General features: G+C 44.0%; 1 protein-coding gene across 6 annotated transcripts in view; it reads right to left on the bottom strand.

The window, feature by feature from the left end:
• The window catches only part of FGFR3 (fibroblast growth factor receptor 3), an 86,806-nt gene that overhangs the window by 34,917 nt on the left and 33,552 nt on the right, over positions 1-18,337 (bottom strand). For all 6 annotated transcript variants that reach the window (XM_090035397.1, XM_090035398.1, XM_090035400.1 and 3 more), the window contains exons 3-4: positions 14,458-14,721; positions 7,008-7,061 (exon numbers count right to left, since the gene is read on the bottom strand). In XM_090035397.1, coding sequence (XP_089891523.1) covers positions 7,008-7,061; positions 14,458-14,721 — 318 coding nt within the window. The remainder of the gene's footprint in view (positions 1-7,007; positions 7,062-14,457; positions 14,722-18,337) is intronic.

Raw genomic sequence — 18,337 nt, 5'->3', positions numbered from 1 at the left:
CCCTCTTCACCTCCACATGCAATCAAGCTCTCAGGGCAAAACCCTAGCCCCACTGAAGGGCTGAAGGTCAATGGGATTTTGCACCAACTTCAGTGGGACAAGGTTTTCATGCGTCATACACATAAACATGGAATATGGGATTTTCAAAGGAGCCTAAGGGATTTAGATACCCACATTTCTTAAGTGACTAACAGCCTCAGCTCCTTTTGGAAACCCTAGCTGTAAAACATTTACAGCTAAATGGCAATTAGTGAAATGATAAAGCAAAACACTTCCTTGGGTTTAAATCCAAAGTAATCCCATTGAAATTATTGGGGGAGGGGGTGGGGTTACAACTCCAAATTCACATCAAGTGATTTCATGAAATGAAATTTTCATCTACTCAGTGCATGGATTCAGAAAAGGGAAATGCCCGTGAAGAGAGAGGTCTCACTTAACAGCTGCATTTCTATGCTTTGGGCGTAGTTTCATAGACCTGCTGATGGAAGCCCTAAAGGATTTTGCAAAGATGCTCAAGTCAGACAAGCAGCAGGGCCCTCCATGTGTTTTTAGCATCTGTAAACACTACAGCCAAGGCTCCACTTTGCTGTGGCTGTCCTGCCTTTGCCGGAAAGATACCAGGCTATAGGAAACTGGGTGGAAGATACACAAATTAGGAAGGAGCATCTCTTTATTGCCTTATTGTTTGCACTCCCCTTTGCTAATTTGTTTTAACACTTCGTCAGCTGGACTGCAGGCCACTTGTGTTTAAAGAAGTTAGCAGCCCCCAAATATTGTGTTGTTCATGAAAACTCAAGATTAAGGCCCCAATTTACTTTGACCTGGCAGCCCAAGACTCATTGACTCCACTGGAAGTAGCTAATGCATGTCAAAGGTCAGAACCTAACCTTAATAAGCAAAACAAACCCTAAAGACATGGCCCTTCCTTCCCCAGGGATCAAAGCTGTCTGTCTGTTCGTTACAATTGGATTTAAGCACTTCTAGTTCAGGTGGTACTAATAAAAGGGAAAAGCAGAAATCATAATGCTGTCTAGCATCTATGGCTTTGGTAAACCTGGATGCATTGCAAGTGGCATGTTTGAATACCACAAAACAACTGGATAGGTGCCCTCTTGCTTCCAAGAAGCTCCAGAGTTCCTGCTGCTACAGTTCTGTGCATGCTCATATTGTCCAGGCTGGCACCCAGCACCTAAGTCCTACCAGGATCCTGACATGTTCCAGGTACATCTCTGGGTGTGGTCTCCAATGGCCAGTCCCCATAAGGAAACCAACCCAGTGGATGCGACTAGTAGCGTGTCTAGGCACACACTGATAAGCAAAAGCAAGCAACCCCTTGCAAAATTAACTTGTAGCTGCTGTATTTTTCTGGTTCTTTGTGAAAGGTCCTGAAGGTATGGAAAAGAAAGCCTCATGCTGGGTGAAGTGGAGAAGGGGAAACTGGTGGAAGGGTTCAAAATGAGAAAGAACATGGCTGGGACAAGCAGCATGAAAGATTAATTTGGAAGAAACCCATAGATTTAAGTGGCATGAGGTGGCCTCAGGAAGGCTAGAGTAAGGGATGTTGCAGAAGTCAAGATGAGCGTGAATGGGGACTTGACCACATTTTCCACCTTGCTCATGGAAAAACGGCTCTCAGCAATGGTTTGAATGGAACAGAAGCAGCAAGATCTGGGCGTGACCTGGTTGGGAGGGGCAAGAAAAACAGAATTAAAGTTGACACCCAACTTACAAAAACATTTCAAAGACATGGGCCCAGACCCTTAGCTGCAACACTACTGGGTCCTGCCACATACAAGTCATCTTAGTGCTGTAACTGGACCCCATGCAGAGTTTACAGGAAGTGCATGCATGGAGTCTATAGGGTATGCTGTGCCCAGGCTGCAAGCATATATATGCACAATGGTCCAGAGGTGAAATGGAATCGGCCAGTAAGGCTGCTGAATGGCTTTTCTCCAGGTGCTCAGAGCGTATGTTTTTAGCATATTTAAAAGCATCTCTTGGGGCCAACATTATCTTTTAGCTCAGCAGGCCACATTCATCCCCGTTTCACATAACCACTTAATTGGCAAATTCATAGCTACTGGAATTTGACAGCTAAATGGCTTGACGTGCTCCATTCTTCAGTACACTAGTTAAAAATGGCCTTATCCTACCGGGACTAGTGTTGGTAAGGGGCTGAGAGTTGATTTTTTCACTTCTGTATCAGACACAACAAGGAGTCCTAGGGCTCCATCTTGGTCTCCCCCAAATAGGAGAGTTACGTTCCTTTCCCATGCTGAAAGCTTTCCCCTTGGCCGTACGTCTTCATTACCCCACTGTACTGTTGCACAAATTTAAAGGAATGTTAACTAGGTGACAGGGGTAGAGTTCAGGAAAAGGCCAGACACTGGAAGAAATGGTCCTGATTTGTGCCCACTAAAGCATCTGAGCTAAAGAGCCTGGTGGTTGCTATTTTATTAAAGTATCCCTGTATAATAAATCCCATTTTATAGAGGCAGTGACACTCATCCAGGCACAGAGGTGTAATCAGATAGCTGCATTGTGCAGGTGCAGGGAGAGTTCAACCTTTGGCTTCATGCATCACAAAGCACCAGAGATGCGTGTTCGCTTCATGACGACGACTCAGCTCTGTGTCATGTTATACTTTATGTGGACTGCACCCCCCTTCTCCCACGTCTGCCGCCCAAACCTTGCAGGCCAAAGTTTGGGACTTTCCAAGTGGGGTAAGGGGGAGGGGGGAGGGGAAATTAGCTTCAGTCAGATCAAAATTCACTAAGGTTCACATTTCAGGACAGCAGTCCAGGTCGAATCAATCATTGGTTACAAATATCTTCACTGAAGTGAATGGTGGTTTTGTCACTGGATAGCGGCAGGATTCAACCCTAAAAAATGTCAAGGCAGTAAGAATGCTACTAGGGGAGCGCAAGCAGGACTAGGCACAAAGATTAAACTAAGTGCTCTATTCCATCCTCTGACATCCCTTCTTTTGAGTCCTGTTCCACACAACTGAAAAGGTCTTGGAAACGCTGGAAATCCTGTGCTGAATCTCCAATCCTGTACAACCCAGAAACAAGTGGAATCAGGTTAGGTGGAAGAATAAGGGTATGTCTACACGGTCTAACACAGCACCTTGCAGATACCTATGCCAACTTGGGTCCCAGAAGCAGTACAGCTGCATTACCACAATACTTCACAGACTCATTATGCTTGCCAAGTAACAGAGTAATTATGAAGATTAACCCTGCATGACTCTGTCACTGTCCGAACAACGTGCATTATCATGAGTAGCTACCAAAACATTTATGGTTTCAGTATAACATGCACTCAGATCCCTTTTTCTTTCAAGGGAGAAAATACTGCTAATTCCCCCCCCATATAAATTACAAACCCAAAAGTTCTTGGAATGCAACTATTTCATCTTTGCTAAAGTGAATTTTAAAACAAATTCTCTCTAATCGTGGACAGCAATTCCACATGCAGTGGTGTGAAGGAAGTGGAACAGCAAATATCATTTAAATCCTTTTCGATTGGCAAATACCCAGCCAGGTGATCTGTTTGATCTGTTTTATTTGTCAAAGACTCTTAGCGCCCAGCTTCCTTGTATGACCAATTAAAAATGGGAGCCACACTTGGAATAATTAATGGAGCTGAGCGCTCATTTAACAATTAGTAGCTGTCACAAAATTCTGCCTCGGACAGAATCAACTAATTGTGTAATTTTCCCAGCTGATGCTTCTGAGGACACAGCCAGATTTAATTGGAGATTACATTGGCTCTTTGAAGGTGCAGCGGCTAGCCAGCAGGGACTCTGAACAAACAGATACAGTTGGGGAGCAGGAGGCTGACGAGGGAGTTTTGCTTTTGCTTTAGTGCTAGAAAGAAAGAATGAAAAACCCAAGCAGCTGCAGATAACACTTGTGTTTCAATCACAGATCACAATTTGTAATATGGAGACTCACAATTTGTAATAGAGACAGCCGATCCATTTGAAATTACAGATTTTGTTTTGAAAGATTCCCCTTCCACCCTGCTGTGCAGAGAAGTTGGTTAAAGGAAATGAAAAGAGCAGGGAACTCCCTGCACATGAATTGTCTGGGCTTTCTACAGGGGATTTCTGTGCTTTGACTTTTCTTTCCCCAAGGAGAGATTTTGTGTTGACAGGGAACCACAGCACTGCCAGCCCCACTCTTCCAGCCCCCAACATCTATGAATCTATACCCCAGCAGTCTTTCCTGCCCAAGTGCAGGGGGGCTGGACCTGATGGTCTTGTAAGGTCCCTTCCAGCCTATGAATCTGTTTAGAAATCCTGAAGTCAGGCCCTAAGTGTTCACATGCTTAAAAATCATAACATCAAAACACTTGCATTCAAGGTTTGTTGCTTCCAGGCCATCTTCTCAAGTTTTATTTTGTATCATTGGGTCCTAAAAACTTCTTAAAACAGAAGTAAACTGAGGTTATCATCATGTAGTCAACACCACCAGAAGCTGGGGCTTCAAGACAAAAAAACCCAACACCAAGTACTGTGAGACCTGCGATAAAACAGCGGATTGAAAACTAAGGGTCACGGCACTGTCTCTATTGTGGGGAGAATACTCCAAAAGATGTGAACAAAATAAAAAGAGCCCAGAAGGTAAAAACGGTTGAGGTCTAGAAAACAGTGCATGAAGAAAGATTGGAAGAATTGGGATTATTTAGTTCAGAGGAGAGAAGACTGGGAAGGGGATTTGAGAACAGTCCTCACAAAAAAAGGGTTACTGTAAGCAAGATAGTGAACTCTACCAATGGGAGAGGACATGTAGTAGCTAATTTAACCTTAGACCCTGTGGAAAAGCATGGTTTGAGGCTCCTAAACCCCATGGTTCCCCCTAGACGTAGATGGCTTTGAAGGTGACACAGGGCCACGTATTTATGTCGAAATGCTATACTTCTGCATTCCCCCTTCTGCTCCTTCCCACAATCACCAAAGTGTCCCTGTGCCAGTAAAGATGTTAACAAATTGGCTCCCGATACTGAACAAAGGACCTGTCAAGATTAACTGGAGGGTCCAACCTATATCAGATGTGAAAAGCACTTTCAGATCCTCTCTAGCCACAAGGCCTTTCTGCTTTCTGACTGGGCATGCTAATCAAACTGATCATTTTTTGACAGAGGAGAATCCAGGTTTTTATAGCAGGGCCTTTATGTGAAGCTAGTGGTTACCTTCCATGCTAAAAAAAGAAACCCTTAAAGTCAAGAAGCCCCAGAATGTAATCTATAAATACATGGGGCAAACTGTGGGTTGTTTTCTTTTTAATTTAAGAAAAATGTGTCCTTTTGTACTACAAACAGCCCGTGTTTTGTGATACCTGTTGCTAAGAGAGGAAACCATTTACCATAAACCACATTAAAAAAAAAAAAAAAAAAGACGGCAAAGAATGATAAACTGTGCTAAATCAATGAGTTTCTCTATGCTAAGGACTAATCTAGACAACAGCTGATCATTTGCAATACTCACTGGTCTGAACAGGCCACAAGGGTGCTGAGAACTTTTCAGGAGGTGATTGTTACTTTGGAGAATCTAGCCCTTAATTAGAGGCTATCAGAAAAACCACTAATTGCTGCTGATGGATTGGCTGGCACCATAACTCACAATTACTGTCCACCTTTCCCAAGTCACACGGCTACAAATTTATTACAGTGGGAGACCTGTTTTTAAAGAGGCCTGGATGTCTAATGCTGCGGGGAGAAGAAATTTTCCAGTCATGCTGAATTTCTGCCAATGTACATAGCTGATTTGGAGTTCAAATATAAGACATTTATTTATTAAAAACACATAGATGCAAGCAGCTCGCTTTGCAGAAATGTAATGTGCGTAATAAAACACAACGCTAACGCTTACGAAGCATGTAATAATTCTAATAGATGACACGGCACTTAACCTACCAAGTGCAAGGGGTGAAAGGGATTCGCTGCAACAGGGGCAGCAAGACAAGACTCACATTTTGCCCTGATTTCCCCAGCAGCATAACAGGGTGAACTTAAAGCTGGGCTGCTCATGGCACCAGCAAACCCAGTCTTTTGACTAGTCTCTAGGGAGTGAGAGGTCTAGTCTCCTGCATCCCCCTGCTCCCCTGGCCAAGGTGGAGATCATGCATTAGAAGGGCTTTAAACACCCGCCGACCCCCCACAGGACCACATTCTCAGGCGCTGGAATATCTTGGTAGTTCAAAACAATGGTACAGTTGGTTTGTCCAGAATTTAAATAAAAGGTGAGGTTATAACCATAGCTCCTGATGCCACGGTTATAAAATCAATTCCATCTAGATGGTCTGGCATGCTAATATAAGGCCCTATTGCAAATATACGGGACCTACCACTGCTGCCATGGAGCTCCAGTCCCACAGCCCAGGGACCGCTCTGCCCACTGGCAGCTTGCTCTCCCCTCACTGCTGGCAGAGAGGCAGGTAAGACACGGGTGTACACGACATGGGGGTTTACTTCACCCTAAATTGAAGCAGTGTTTTTAAAAACCCACTGCTTCAATTTAGGGCAAAGTAAACCCCCGTTTCGTCTACTCACACCCCATAATGTCTAGTCAACAAACTCAGGGAAGGATTTTCATTTCAGTGCTAAATGGCATCCCCTTCATCTTTTTCATGAAATTCAGGTGTGACCTCATAAACGTGCAACTGATTTTACTGGTATTTAGATCAATTTTCTAGATACCAAAGCACTTCAAAAAGGTAAGTCAGTAGCATGAGCCCTGTTTTTCAGACAGGGAAACCGAGGCACCAAAATAGTACATCACTTGTGCAAGGTCTCACAGCAAGTCTACAGCAGAGCCACAAAGAGGATTCAGTCACTTGAGTCAAATAAACCACATCAGACCAGGAGATCTGGAAATCTTCCATTTGGGATAATACTGTATTTCCTACATTTCATTCAACACACACAGACCCCTCCATACCTTTCTGAGTACAAATGGCTTCTTTAAAAGAAAGACTTTATATGCAAGAAGCAGCCATTACCTGTATCTTCAGACTCATCATCATCGTCTTCATCATCGCCTGACGATGGAGAATCTTGAAAGGGAGGGAGAAAAAACACAAGTCACTTTCTAGGCTATTGGTGTTTCCCCATTCATTTCTGTGGTACTTTTGCACAGTCGCAGTACCGCTAAAAGATCATGGGAAAGTAAGGCTGCATAAAGTCAACCTTGCTAAAAGAGCACTGATCAGTGTACCATGTTTCAGAACCACCACAAAGTGCTGCTTTTCAAAAGGTAGCCTCTTTGTTTGCACTGGGTTGCACTCCAGTGCACCTAACTGGCTATTTTTGGATACTATCAGTCACTTGTGTGAACAGGGATAAAGCATTCACGAGCAGAGGCTGCTGGCCCAAGAGGGAACCCATCACTTGTGGAGTGGGGGGGTGAAGGGATAAAAAAAGAAGGAAAAAAAAAAAGAAAACAAAAACCCACCCTCTAAAAACTTCCAAAGTACATATTTACAAAAATATGGAGGTCAGCTCAGGCCCCTATCAAAACCCAATCCTGATGCATCCCAGCAGTTTTCTGTAAGGATTTCATCCAAGATTAAAACAAGAGAGGTTTTTCTCATTCCCACAGCTGTTAATTCTGCCACCCAAACAGCAGAGCTAGCAGCAGCCAGAGTTTTCTCAATCTAGTGTCAGGGATGACACAAGCTAACTATAAAGAGCTTTGAGGCTCTTGGCCTTACACCATTTTTTGCTCATTCCCCCCCCCCCCTCGCTTACAGTGTCTGCAGAGGGCCAACCTGTATTTTTTTCAAGAAGGATGGTTGCTGTGGACCCTAGATAGTGAGCTCTGGAGCACTGCAAGACTTTGGGGTCTGGTAAAGACTTAAGCAGATGCTTCACATCCGGCACCAGACTTGTGAATGGTGTGTTAATTTAAGTGCCTGTGTTAAAGGGTTGAAGGGCCAAGGCCTAGGTTGAGTGCAGGGCTTTTGACCTGGTGTAATCACAGGAGTGATTCAATTAGTGTTTATCCCTTTTACCATCCTTCCCTCCCTCGCATGGATTCTTCCCACTTATCCCCCATAGCAAGATTTTCCAGTAACAATGCTGGAGAATAGGCAGGCAGGGAAAAGCCCCAGTTTGTCACTCCACCTCTTCACTTAATTAGGCCTTAATTACAGGCAGGAGACTTCAATAAAGGAACTCCTTTCCCAGTGCTGCTCTGCCTGACAGTGAAGCTTTCAGCGCTGGGGTATGGGTGACTTGGCACAGATGCCTCTGACCGTTGCCAGGTGAGAGGGAAGGGCCGGGCAGAGCTTTCTTGCATGGTGATGAGTGCTGCTCTGTCACAGCATAGGGAACGAGCTTGTTGGGAGGCTACACTGACAGCCAGGGGCTCTATTCAGGATAGACCCATTGGCCAAAACATTTGCACAGAAGCACGTAACATAATACAGCAACTGCCACTACTAGTGCTACTATTACTATTGCAGTTACTACTACAGTCCAGCTGACTTTGGACAGGTTGCATGTCATACGGCGCAGGCTCTGATACTAGATACTACCAAGCCCCTAACAGAAGCGTTGCAGCACAACGGGGAGTCAGACTGGCTCACCAGGTGGAGCCACTGCCCCCTGCCACCCCATAGCTCCGGGGCTTGTGCAGCACTGCTGTCCCCTGGTCGCGCAGCATGGCTGCACTGGAGCCGACCAATCTGCTCTGCGGTGACCAACAGGGCCATGGAGTCCAATCCCCTACGGCTGCAGGTAGCTGTGTATCCAGATTCCCCAAAAATCACCCCTTCAAACCCTCACCAACAACCACCAGGCAAAATCCCTTGCAATACACATAAATAAAAGTGGGGAAGATGAGGGCACTGCCAGTACCCTTGCCACTCCAACCACAAGGACTTAACTGATTACCGTATGCTCATACATTACCAAAGAGGTAAAAACTGCTCTATAATGGGAAAGGGAAGGATTCTTTTCATATAATCAAATATTTCCTTTTGGCTGTTTTAAAGCTTTTGTCTTTTTATTAGGCCTCAAAAGACATAGGGGAGCCACTTCTGTATCATTCCTTTAACATGCATTCATTTAACACATTTCTGTTGTTGATGCCCTTTTTTGTAATCTTCTTTCTAAGCTACACAGTCCGACAGGTTTAACATCTCTGGCTCCCTCTATACGGTACATGAATTAACCAGTTAATTGCACAGTTACCTTGTGCAAATTACTTATCATGTCATAAAAAGTTCCAACCAGCTATAAAGTTCAACCTTGAAAATGTGTACTAACTTTATAGCTGGTTGTTATTTAGCTTTATTTTGCATGTGTAGCAGGAGCTCCCCTGAGGCTGGGGCTGGGATTTCTCCAACTAAAGGGACTCTGGGTGGATCCAGCTGAATCTGAGCAGCCATGGGGCCTGGATGTGATCTCACAGCCCCAGGCATGCATGGAGCGCCCAGGCTGGGAGAATGCAGACAGCTCCCAGCCTCAGGGGCTATCCAGTAACTGCAATCTCCCAGTTGTGGGAACTTGCTTCTTGCTAGGATAGGGCAAACCCACAATCACACCTCCTGCCATGCACGTGGTAGCAGGAGGTCTGACTGCATGGATCATACATTAGATCTCATTGCACCTTTTCTACACATGTAGACGAAGCGTCTCATACAGAAACTTTTCCAAACCTGTAGGAAATTTCCTGGACTCCTGGACTTTTTCATTTTTGGTTGTATCCTTTATGTAGAAGTGTATCTTCTTCTGAGACCAAAATTGAACCCTATTTATGATAGACTGGGAACATACTGCTATCATATAACTGCATGATGATATTATAATATAGTTGCTTTAACAGTGTCTAGCATCTTGTTTACATTTCTGGAGTTGCCTGCAATAATATCTCATGTCCCCTCTCCCCTCCTGCACTAACTATTCTGTAGAGCCCACCAAGCTTTGTATGAGTTACTGTTAACTTCTTAAACTGTAGTTAACATACGGTTTTCATAATCTCCAATAAGCATTAAAAAATGGCATGACACTATCTATGCAGTTACTCTTATATTTTGCTACAACTGCTTAAGAGTTGGCATTATACTCTACAAAGCAGAAAATTTTATGAATGTTCATTGTAAGGCCAGAAGAGTAATCCATCTGGGTTAGGCCAAGTCAGGCTGAACAGCCTTCATTCCAAGACGAACTCTTGCAAGTTTTCTATTGTTGCCTGTAGAGCTGAGCTTTATAAAGTTAAAAAACAAAATAAACTTCTCTGCAGAACCTGGAGAGTGTGTCAGAAATAGTCACCAGAAAAATGAATTAGGAACATGTTGCTGTATAATGCACTAGGTTACTGGTGCATCATGCCCTGCATCCTGTTTTTGGCCCAGATTCAGCAAAAGCATTTAAGCAGGCACGTCACTTTAAGCACATGCTGAAATCCCATGGGATTTCCTGAGGGCTGAGCATCCATTTAAATGTTCTTGTAAGGCAGCATTTGCTGTGATCCCGGATGAAGGCAAAAGAATATACCAAAACGTCTACCATACAAGAGAGTGGAAATGAGTAAAATCCTTCCTGACCCTGTGCCTTGAAGCATGATATTTGGTTACCCTTATTTTAGCATATGGGATTGCAGTGATACTTACATACTTCAAACTACCAGAAACAGAACAAATTATTAATTCAATACTATACTTGGACCAGAAGTGAGAGAGAGTGAGCGGATGCTGTTTTCTTCTCTTATCAGGATGCGTGTTATCATCGAGAGGGGTGGAAATGAAATGGAACAGAACAAAATGCACACCAGCCTTATCTTGCTTTCTTAAAATGGTGAGTCTTTTTAGAAGGAGTCACAGTGAGAAGCGGGGGTTTGGAATTAGGTGTCTAAACCCATGTTTAGATATCTAAATAAGTAACCTGGTTGTTTAAAAATGCTGAACGTGGAAGTGAAGTCTGTGGGCACTCAGTATATTTCTATTTGTAAATCACAGATATCAGGTAAGTACTTAGAGATGAAAACAGTAGCTTAAAATTTAGGTGCACTTGTTTTTTTTAAAAAAGCCTTGGCCTTGGGTTGCTGTAAGCTTTCTTTTGACAAAACCAACATGCAGGACATGCCAGAGACCTGGGGTCCTTCACCATGAATCCATTACACCACTGACTGCGCAGCTCTGGGCATGGAAAGGTTGCAGAACCTGAAGCTCAGTGGCCGCGCCTACACGAGACGCTCATTACACAGTAGCTTGTTACTACTGCGCAGTAGTGTTGCTGGGCACAAACCCTGATGTGAACATACTGCATAGTAGTAACGAGCTACTGTGCATTAAGCATCGCTAGGCCACAGTGCTGTGTACGTAACACCAGTTACTGCGCAGTGGGCATTTTGTGTAGATGCACCCAGTAAGTAGCAAGCAAGATCAATTTTGAGGCAGCTCTAATCTGAGCCCTGTAAGTGTTCTGATGTTTAAGAGGCAGCCACATCTAGGACCACAAGTTTTAAGGACAAAAGTATAAATTACATTAAGTTTTATGACTAAATTACTGTATTCTTTAATGAAAGCTTCAGAATTTAGGTTAAAAAAACTGTTGCACTCTCTTTGATTTCCAGTGCTTCCCAGTGCAAACATTGATTCTCACCTTCAGTGTCAAATGGAAACCTGGAAGCAGAATTAAGGGCTGGGAAATCAAAACCAGTTCAGATGTGAATTAACAGCATGTTAGCTACTCTACACTCCACATAGTTACTTGCATAGAGAAGCTATACAGTGTTTATTGACTCCACTCTGGAAGTGGAGTAAGCCATCTCACTTAGTGTCCACTAGCAGAAGTCAACTGGAATTTAATGCAGACTTACTGTAAAATTCAGTTCTGTGCCTACTGATCACTAATATCTCCTGGTAGATGAGACCTATGCTGCTTCCAGATTTTGGCACCATTTATTAAAAACTTCATTCCATCTAGAAACTATTCTGAATTCCTTCCAACCTCCTAACACAAAGGGTCTAGTTTTACCATGGGCGACTGGTGCCACCGGAGTCAAGGGGGGTACATGCTCCCCCCCAGCAGCCAGTCACTGGGGTGGGGGGTGAGGTACCCCATGGCCAAGCTCACCGATTGTGGGTGGGGTCCCCTCACAGCCGATCTCCCAGACTGGGAGTCCTCCTGTGGCCAACTGTGCCGAGCGGAAAATGCAAGTGGTGCTCCTGGAAATGCCAGCAGCACTTCACCTGGTGCCCCCACTCCCTGGCTGACGCTCCCAGGGGAGCAGGCACCAGTGCTCCCGCCTGCCCCCCCCGCTCATTGCCTAAGCGGGGAGCGCTGCCTGTCAGGGGGTGCACATGCACCCCCTATGCATCCCCACTGGTTTTATCTATTTAGAGTGTAAATCCTGGACAACTCTAGTGTGTTACTTCAGATTTCCATCAGTGTTACTCAGAGAACTGTGGTCCCAAATCTCACTCAATATTTATTTAGATATTGAAGTAATTATAATCATTCACTGATGTTCCCTTTAAGATGTGGGAATGTAAACCACACGTCTCCAATTACAACCCTGCTTAGAGTCCACCACTGAGCAATCAATAATAATTATCAAGACATGTAAGTGAATATAACAGGCGCCACTAACATCACACAACGCAGGAGCTTCAAAGTTGAAAACACAATGTTGCTGACAGCTAAAGCTGGAACCCCCCCACGATCAGCACTTTGGTGGTAATGACAGCGGACTACTAGAATCAAAGACGCCTAATACTGCCAGAATGCAGGTTCAGGTTACCCTCTTGTTCTCAAGCAGTTATTAGCTATTATTAGCCAAGAGGAAAGAAAAGGGGGGCTTAAACTTTAAAAAAAGCAGGGGATTATCAGCCTTTCCACTATTACAAACAATTTCTCACTTTACCAACTTTTTGCTCTGGCAGCTGGTTTGCTTTGAGTGTGTAACCAGCTGCCTTTCGCTGCCTTTGTGCTGCCCCCTGATCTCAAAAGTATTTTAATGTCACTTTTGAAAAAGAAGATACAAACATTCCTAACAATCTCCAGTTCCTTGCATATTTTCCCCATCCCCAATAATCACTCCTCTTTCAAGGAAGCTTTTCAAGAAGCAAATACTTCTGTAACTATTTAATTGATACGACCTTGAAATGTTCACAGCCATTTCCAATGAGGTTCAATTAAAAACAGATGGTTGTCAAGACTTGCAGGAAAATAAAAGAAAAAAATGGGGTGGGGTGGGGGGAATTCATTTTTTATTGTTAAGCCACTTTGGTTTTATCTTTGTTCTGATATTACATTTCTGCTGAGGCAGACCCCATAGGGTGGGGTGAATGTCTTGGGCATGGAGTTGGGTTCTTATCAGTAGAGGATCTCTGGGAGGAATTATGTACAGTAAAAGCTTAGGGACAATTTTTTTTTTAAGTGGTTGCTTAAATTTCTGGAGCATCCATTTGGAGATTATCCAGGATCTTAGTTTTGTGATATGCTTTATATTCAACTCCAAAAGAGATGAATGGAAAATATGCCTAGAACCATACATTTAAAAAAAAAAAATGTATGTGATATTTTTGCCATTTTAGACTTTAATCTATTTAATTGGCATTCTTAACTAATGACAACATCAATGTTTATCCACCCACCTATCCAGTGGTCCTATAATGATGGACATTCTTAGTTAACTAAGGACTTAGGAATCAATAAGCAAGAATCACTTCGCCTCTTGGAGCAGCGTGTGCCTGTTCAACCCTCATTGTCCTCACCATATGAGAGAAGGTTGAACAAATGGCAGTAGCAGCTTTTAATCGATCCAGGTTTGTCTGAAAGTTTCGTTCTGTTCCAATTCAGGCTAGTAGGTGAAGTGCCAGATTCCAGATAAATGGCATGTGAAAGCAGGATTCCCTAAACGAGTCTAGCCAGGCTGGATGTGATCTCTTTGCTAGGACGGGGAGGGGTAGGACTGCTAGGTTCTATTCCTGACTTTGGCACTGATTTCTCCTATGAATATGGAAAGAAAAAGTCAGTCTCCTTAAGCCTCAAAGAGGTGCCTTTATGTAAATACTCAATTCAAAATGCTTGTTAAGCATTTGGAGCGGTTTAAGTTTTTCCCTGGGTAGCACCATTTCTACAGCTCTCATGGTATTTATATCTAGACTCATAACATTTATTACAGAAAATTATGTTTCCTTGGGCCTACTTTGACTTTGCTAGAAGTTGAGAGTTCACGTAGAAGCCTACAAAGCAAGAAGAAACAGTATACTGCAGCCTCCACATTAAGACTTCTTGACCTCTAAATGCTGGAAGCTGTATGGGAAGATCAGTCTGGATAGGCCTTCCCCTTATTCACTCTGTATCACTGAGATACTAAACAGTGGGAGCAGGATGGGCCCATGGTCTTGACCCAGTATGACATCTCTTATAGTCTTTGAACACCTGGAGGAATACAAATAAAAAAAGAAAAGAATAAAACATCTGCATTCCAGCACTTACCTGTTACTCTGACTGTAAAGTTACCCAGGACCTCACTGGAATGTCTTGGCTTGCAACTGTATAGCCCAGAGTCATCGTATGACACGTTAATTATCTTCAACAGTTTTTGTCCAATGTGAGTTCTGTTGGTAGGTGCAATCCCAATACCATCTTTAAACCAGAAAACAGACATAGAAGAGCCCTGGGTATTACAGGAAAGTTCAATGGTATCTCCACTTCCAAACACCAATTCTTCCAGAAAGGCAGTCTCACTCCTCAGATATTCTGTGAGGGAGAAAATAAATAGATAAATACAGACATAAATAGAGATCAAGGAAGCATCAGATGATCAAAAAAGCCTAACTGGCACTACTAACAATGTTAGCTCTGGCATCTCATAAGCAAGAATACCGGGGGGAAAACCATGCCCAGCTCTTCAGGAAATGAAAACTATATGAATGGGTGACTACCAGTGGTTCAGTGAATTCTAATTAGAGCTGGCTAGAAAGCTTCAATTTGCCAGATATTTTATTTAAAAAATCAGGTTTTGGTCCGAATCAAACCAAAATCAAATGTTTTTTAAATTTAATGTGAACCAATAGCTTCCAAACACTGCAACTGGAACAGACTCCGCCCCCCCGCAGAGGTGGTGCAAGCACCTACTCCAGACTCATTCAAATAGCATTTGGATGCTTATCTTGTGGGGATCATTTGACCCCAGCAGACTTCCTGCCCACGGCAGGGGGACTGGACTCGATGATCTTGCGAGGTCCCTTCCAGCCCCTAATGTCTATGAATCTATGAAAACTGCTTTGTGGAACTGACTTTTTGGCCAGTTTTGCTGCTGAACACAGTGGAATTGTTAAAAGCATCTATTTGACTGAGCAGTTGAAAAGAGCTACACATGTCCCTGCTCCAAAGGGAAGATCACTCAGAAATCCCCAAGAAGGGTTCCTAGATTCAGCAGATGTTCATCAAACCCTAGAGGTTTTGAGCAACATATTTTCAAGTCCGTGAACCAGGATTTTTGCCACAAATTTTTGTTTCACTGGAACTGGACCCAGTTGGACAGTCTCCAATGGTAGCACCACACTATCTTGGAGCAGTTCAGACCTAGTACATTCAGTGGTGTACCGATGGGGGAGGCGAGGCAGGGGGTGGGCATGCCCCTGGGTGCCGGCCTGGTGGGGGGTGCTGGCTGAATTTCCAGTTTCACCACCAGTGTTTCTGGGCTCAGCGATCTGCTGCGGGCGAGGGCACAAATACAAGCATTGGCCCCTGGGTGCCAGAGGCCCACAGTATGCCACTAAGTACATTCTTAATGGTTCACTTGCACGTGTTGACTTGAGGTCATACCATGCTTGCTTTGCTTGACTGGGCTACTGTCAATGAAATCAACACTGTTGTAGTACAGGTGAAATAGTGAAACATTAGCTGCATTAAGTGAAACAAACAACTATGGAGCTGGTGCCACGAAGTTCACAATCTGTACTGTGAATGTTACTGCATCTTGCCCTAGAACCTCAAGCTGCAATAGTCCAAGGGTCATTGACTTTGCACTCCTGTTGTTTGGGCCAGATCCTGTCCCCACTAAAATGTGACAGGATAGGACATGCACTTTGCTTTTTTGTCAGCATAGCCATTAAAAGAATCAGTCCCCCGCTTCACTCAGATTTATAATCCTGCCATAGACATTTTCACTGAGCTGAAACTCCAACCATAAGCTACTGGGCCTGGGGGTGTTCCTCTTCTTTCAATTAAGAAAACAAAAGTTACTGAAGCCAATTTTAAATTAAATTTTCTTTACAAGGAAGACAAAGAAAAAGAGCTCATTGGATAAGATGCTTTTGTGATGACTATTTGTGGAGTGCCCGAATACTTAAATGTTTCTTACCCCTAAAAGGTAACTCCCAGGGCTTCAGTGAAACCAGAATTTCACCCTAGATACAAAAGTCAATGGGAATGAACTCACCAATTTCAATGGGCATATGATTTGACCCTGTGCACTTACATAATATCTTTGACCTCCAAGCGCTTTACAAGCCACTGTACTTCTGGGTTGTCTGCTTCCTCTCCCCAGAGGGTTTTATCATCTATATTTCTCCCCATGGAGGGCAAGAACTTATTTGTGCTCTGCTCCTGCTGCGCTCTGCCTACAGCGGGGCGAACAATTCTTTTGGCTGGAGGGCTGCTTAATGAGTTTTGGTGAGCTGTCAAGGGCTGTAAGGGTAGTCCCGCCCCTTGACACGTGCCCCGCCCCATGCCACCGTTCTGGGACCAGAAGTTCCACCCCATCTCCTGACCTTTACCACCAGATGTCCCTCCTTTTGGCCTCCAGAAATACTCCTTTTGGGGGGGAGGATTGCCCTCTTGGAACCAGAAAAACCCAAATCATACACTAAAAGTCAAACACCTACTATAAAATATTTTAATTTTATTACAAAAATGTTATTTGTCATGATTTATGTTTGTGTAGTGTACTATAGCGATGATTGCATCATAACGCTAAATAAAGTCTTACTCTTGTATATTGTGTGTGGTTGGGGTGTGGACATGTGCAGGGATTGTGGGGGCAGAGTGTGGGGTGGGGGCAGCTGCAGAGACCCCCATACACACTCCTCCTCCTCCATGGTGCACCAAGGGGGGGAGTTACTTGGGGTGCTGGTGCTTAGTGCATGTGGGGCTGAGGAGTGCAGCCTGGTTGAACCCCCTCTACTGTGCAGGGCTGTGTGCAGCTCACATGCAGCTCCTGTACTCGTGCACCGAGGGAAGCCCCACATACCGGCTCCTTGCTGTGCAGAAGAAACCCAGACTTGTATGTAGTTACTATGATAGAAATTTTTCAAAGACCTGTGAAAGGGAGGGAACTGGATGGACATTAATGGAAAGGTGGTTCCAGGAATCCAGTGTGATGTGATGGCAAATGCAATGTGGGTGAAGGAAACCAAGGGAGCAGTCAAAAGAGAAGGCTGTATTAGGAAAAAAAAGTGAGTTTTAAAGCTTAACCTGCCCTCTCAGTAGCTCTCCACTGCAACACACTTTACCATCTAGCAAGGAAAGGCACTAGAGAAAAACAGATGAAGTCTGAACATGCACCATACTTGTAGCCACGACACAGTATTGTGGCATACTGATGATTACTGCAGACTGCTGTACAAAAGAAAAAAAAAAGTCTCAAGTTGCGAGATCTCATATTCTAGTATATGTTTAACCTCCATCACTTTTAACAAAAGCTAGGATGGCACATTAACACTGCAACGCTAGCATTCAATTTCCCAGCAGATTTTGCGCTGGCTGATCTACTTCCTTTCCTTTTTTGTGTCCTTGTACAATAACGTATTTAGCAGAATTTGCAGATTCGTTGGAATCTGACAGGCCTGCGCCATAAGCGTTTCTGCTGTGGCCTCCAACTTGCGACCTCTGGGCTGTCAACCATGCGTGAGCCTTAGCACCAGTGCCACCCCAGGCCCCGGCTTCAGCTGAGCCTATCCTGATTTTCACCATTTAAAGGAAGAGTCACTTTCCTACCACTAAAACCCTGGTGAAACTCTAGCCCTGCTGAGGTCAACAGCAAATCTCTCATCAACTTCATCAGGACCAGGATTTCATCCCCCACGGCTTAGTATGTCCAACATTATCACACTACCCTCCCCCACCTGTTTGTATCCATTGCCCGTCTCGTTTCATACTGGACGACCACTTCTTCAGGGCAAGGTCCATCTCTTTTGTACTGTATTTGTAGTACACCTACCACAATGGTACTTGTCCAAGACTCGGGCTCTTGGGTGCAAAGGTAACACAGTGAACAATAACTAATAATACCCAAGAGAGAAGACACAGGGGTCCATATGGAAACCTATAGCTCTTGGCTCAGCTTCAGATGTGAGGAAGTTCAGGTCTG

The sequence above is a fragment of the Crocodylus siamensis genome, chromosome 2 (assembly GCF_052110815.1).
Source record: "Crocodylus siamensis isolate JL-2025a chromosome 2, ASM5211081v1, whole genome shotgun sequence".
NCBI classification, from domain to species: domain Eukaryota; kingdom Metazoa; phylum Chordata; order Crocodylia; family Crocodylidae; genus Crocodylus; species Crocodylus siamensis.
This window is presented reverse-complemented; position numbering and strand designations above follow the sequence as displayed.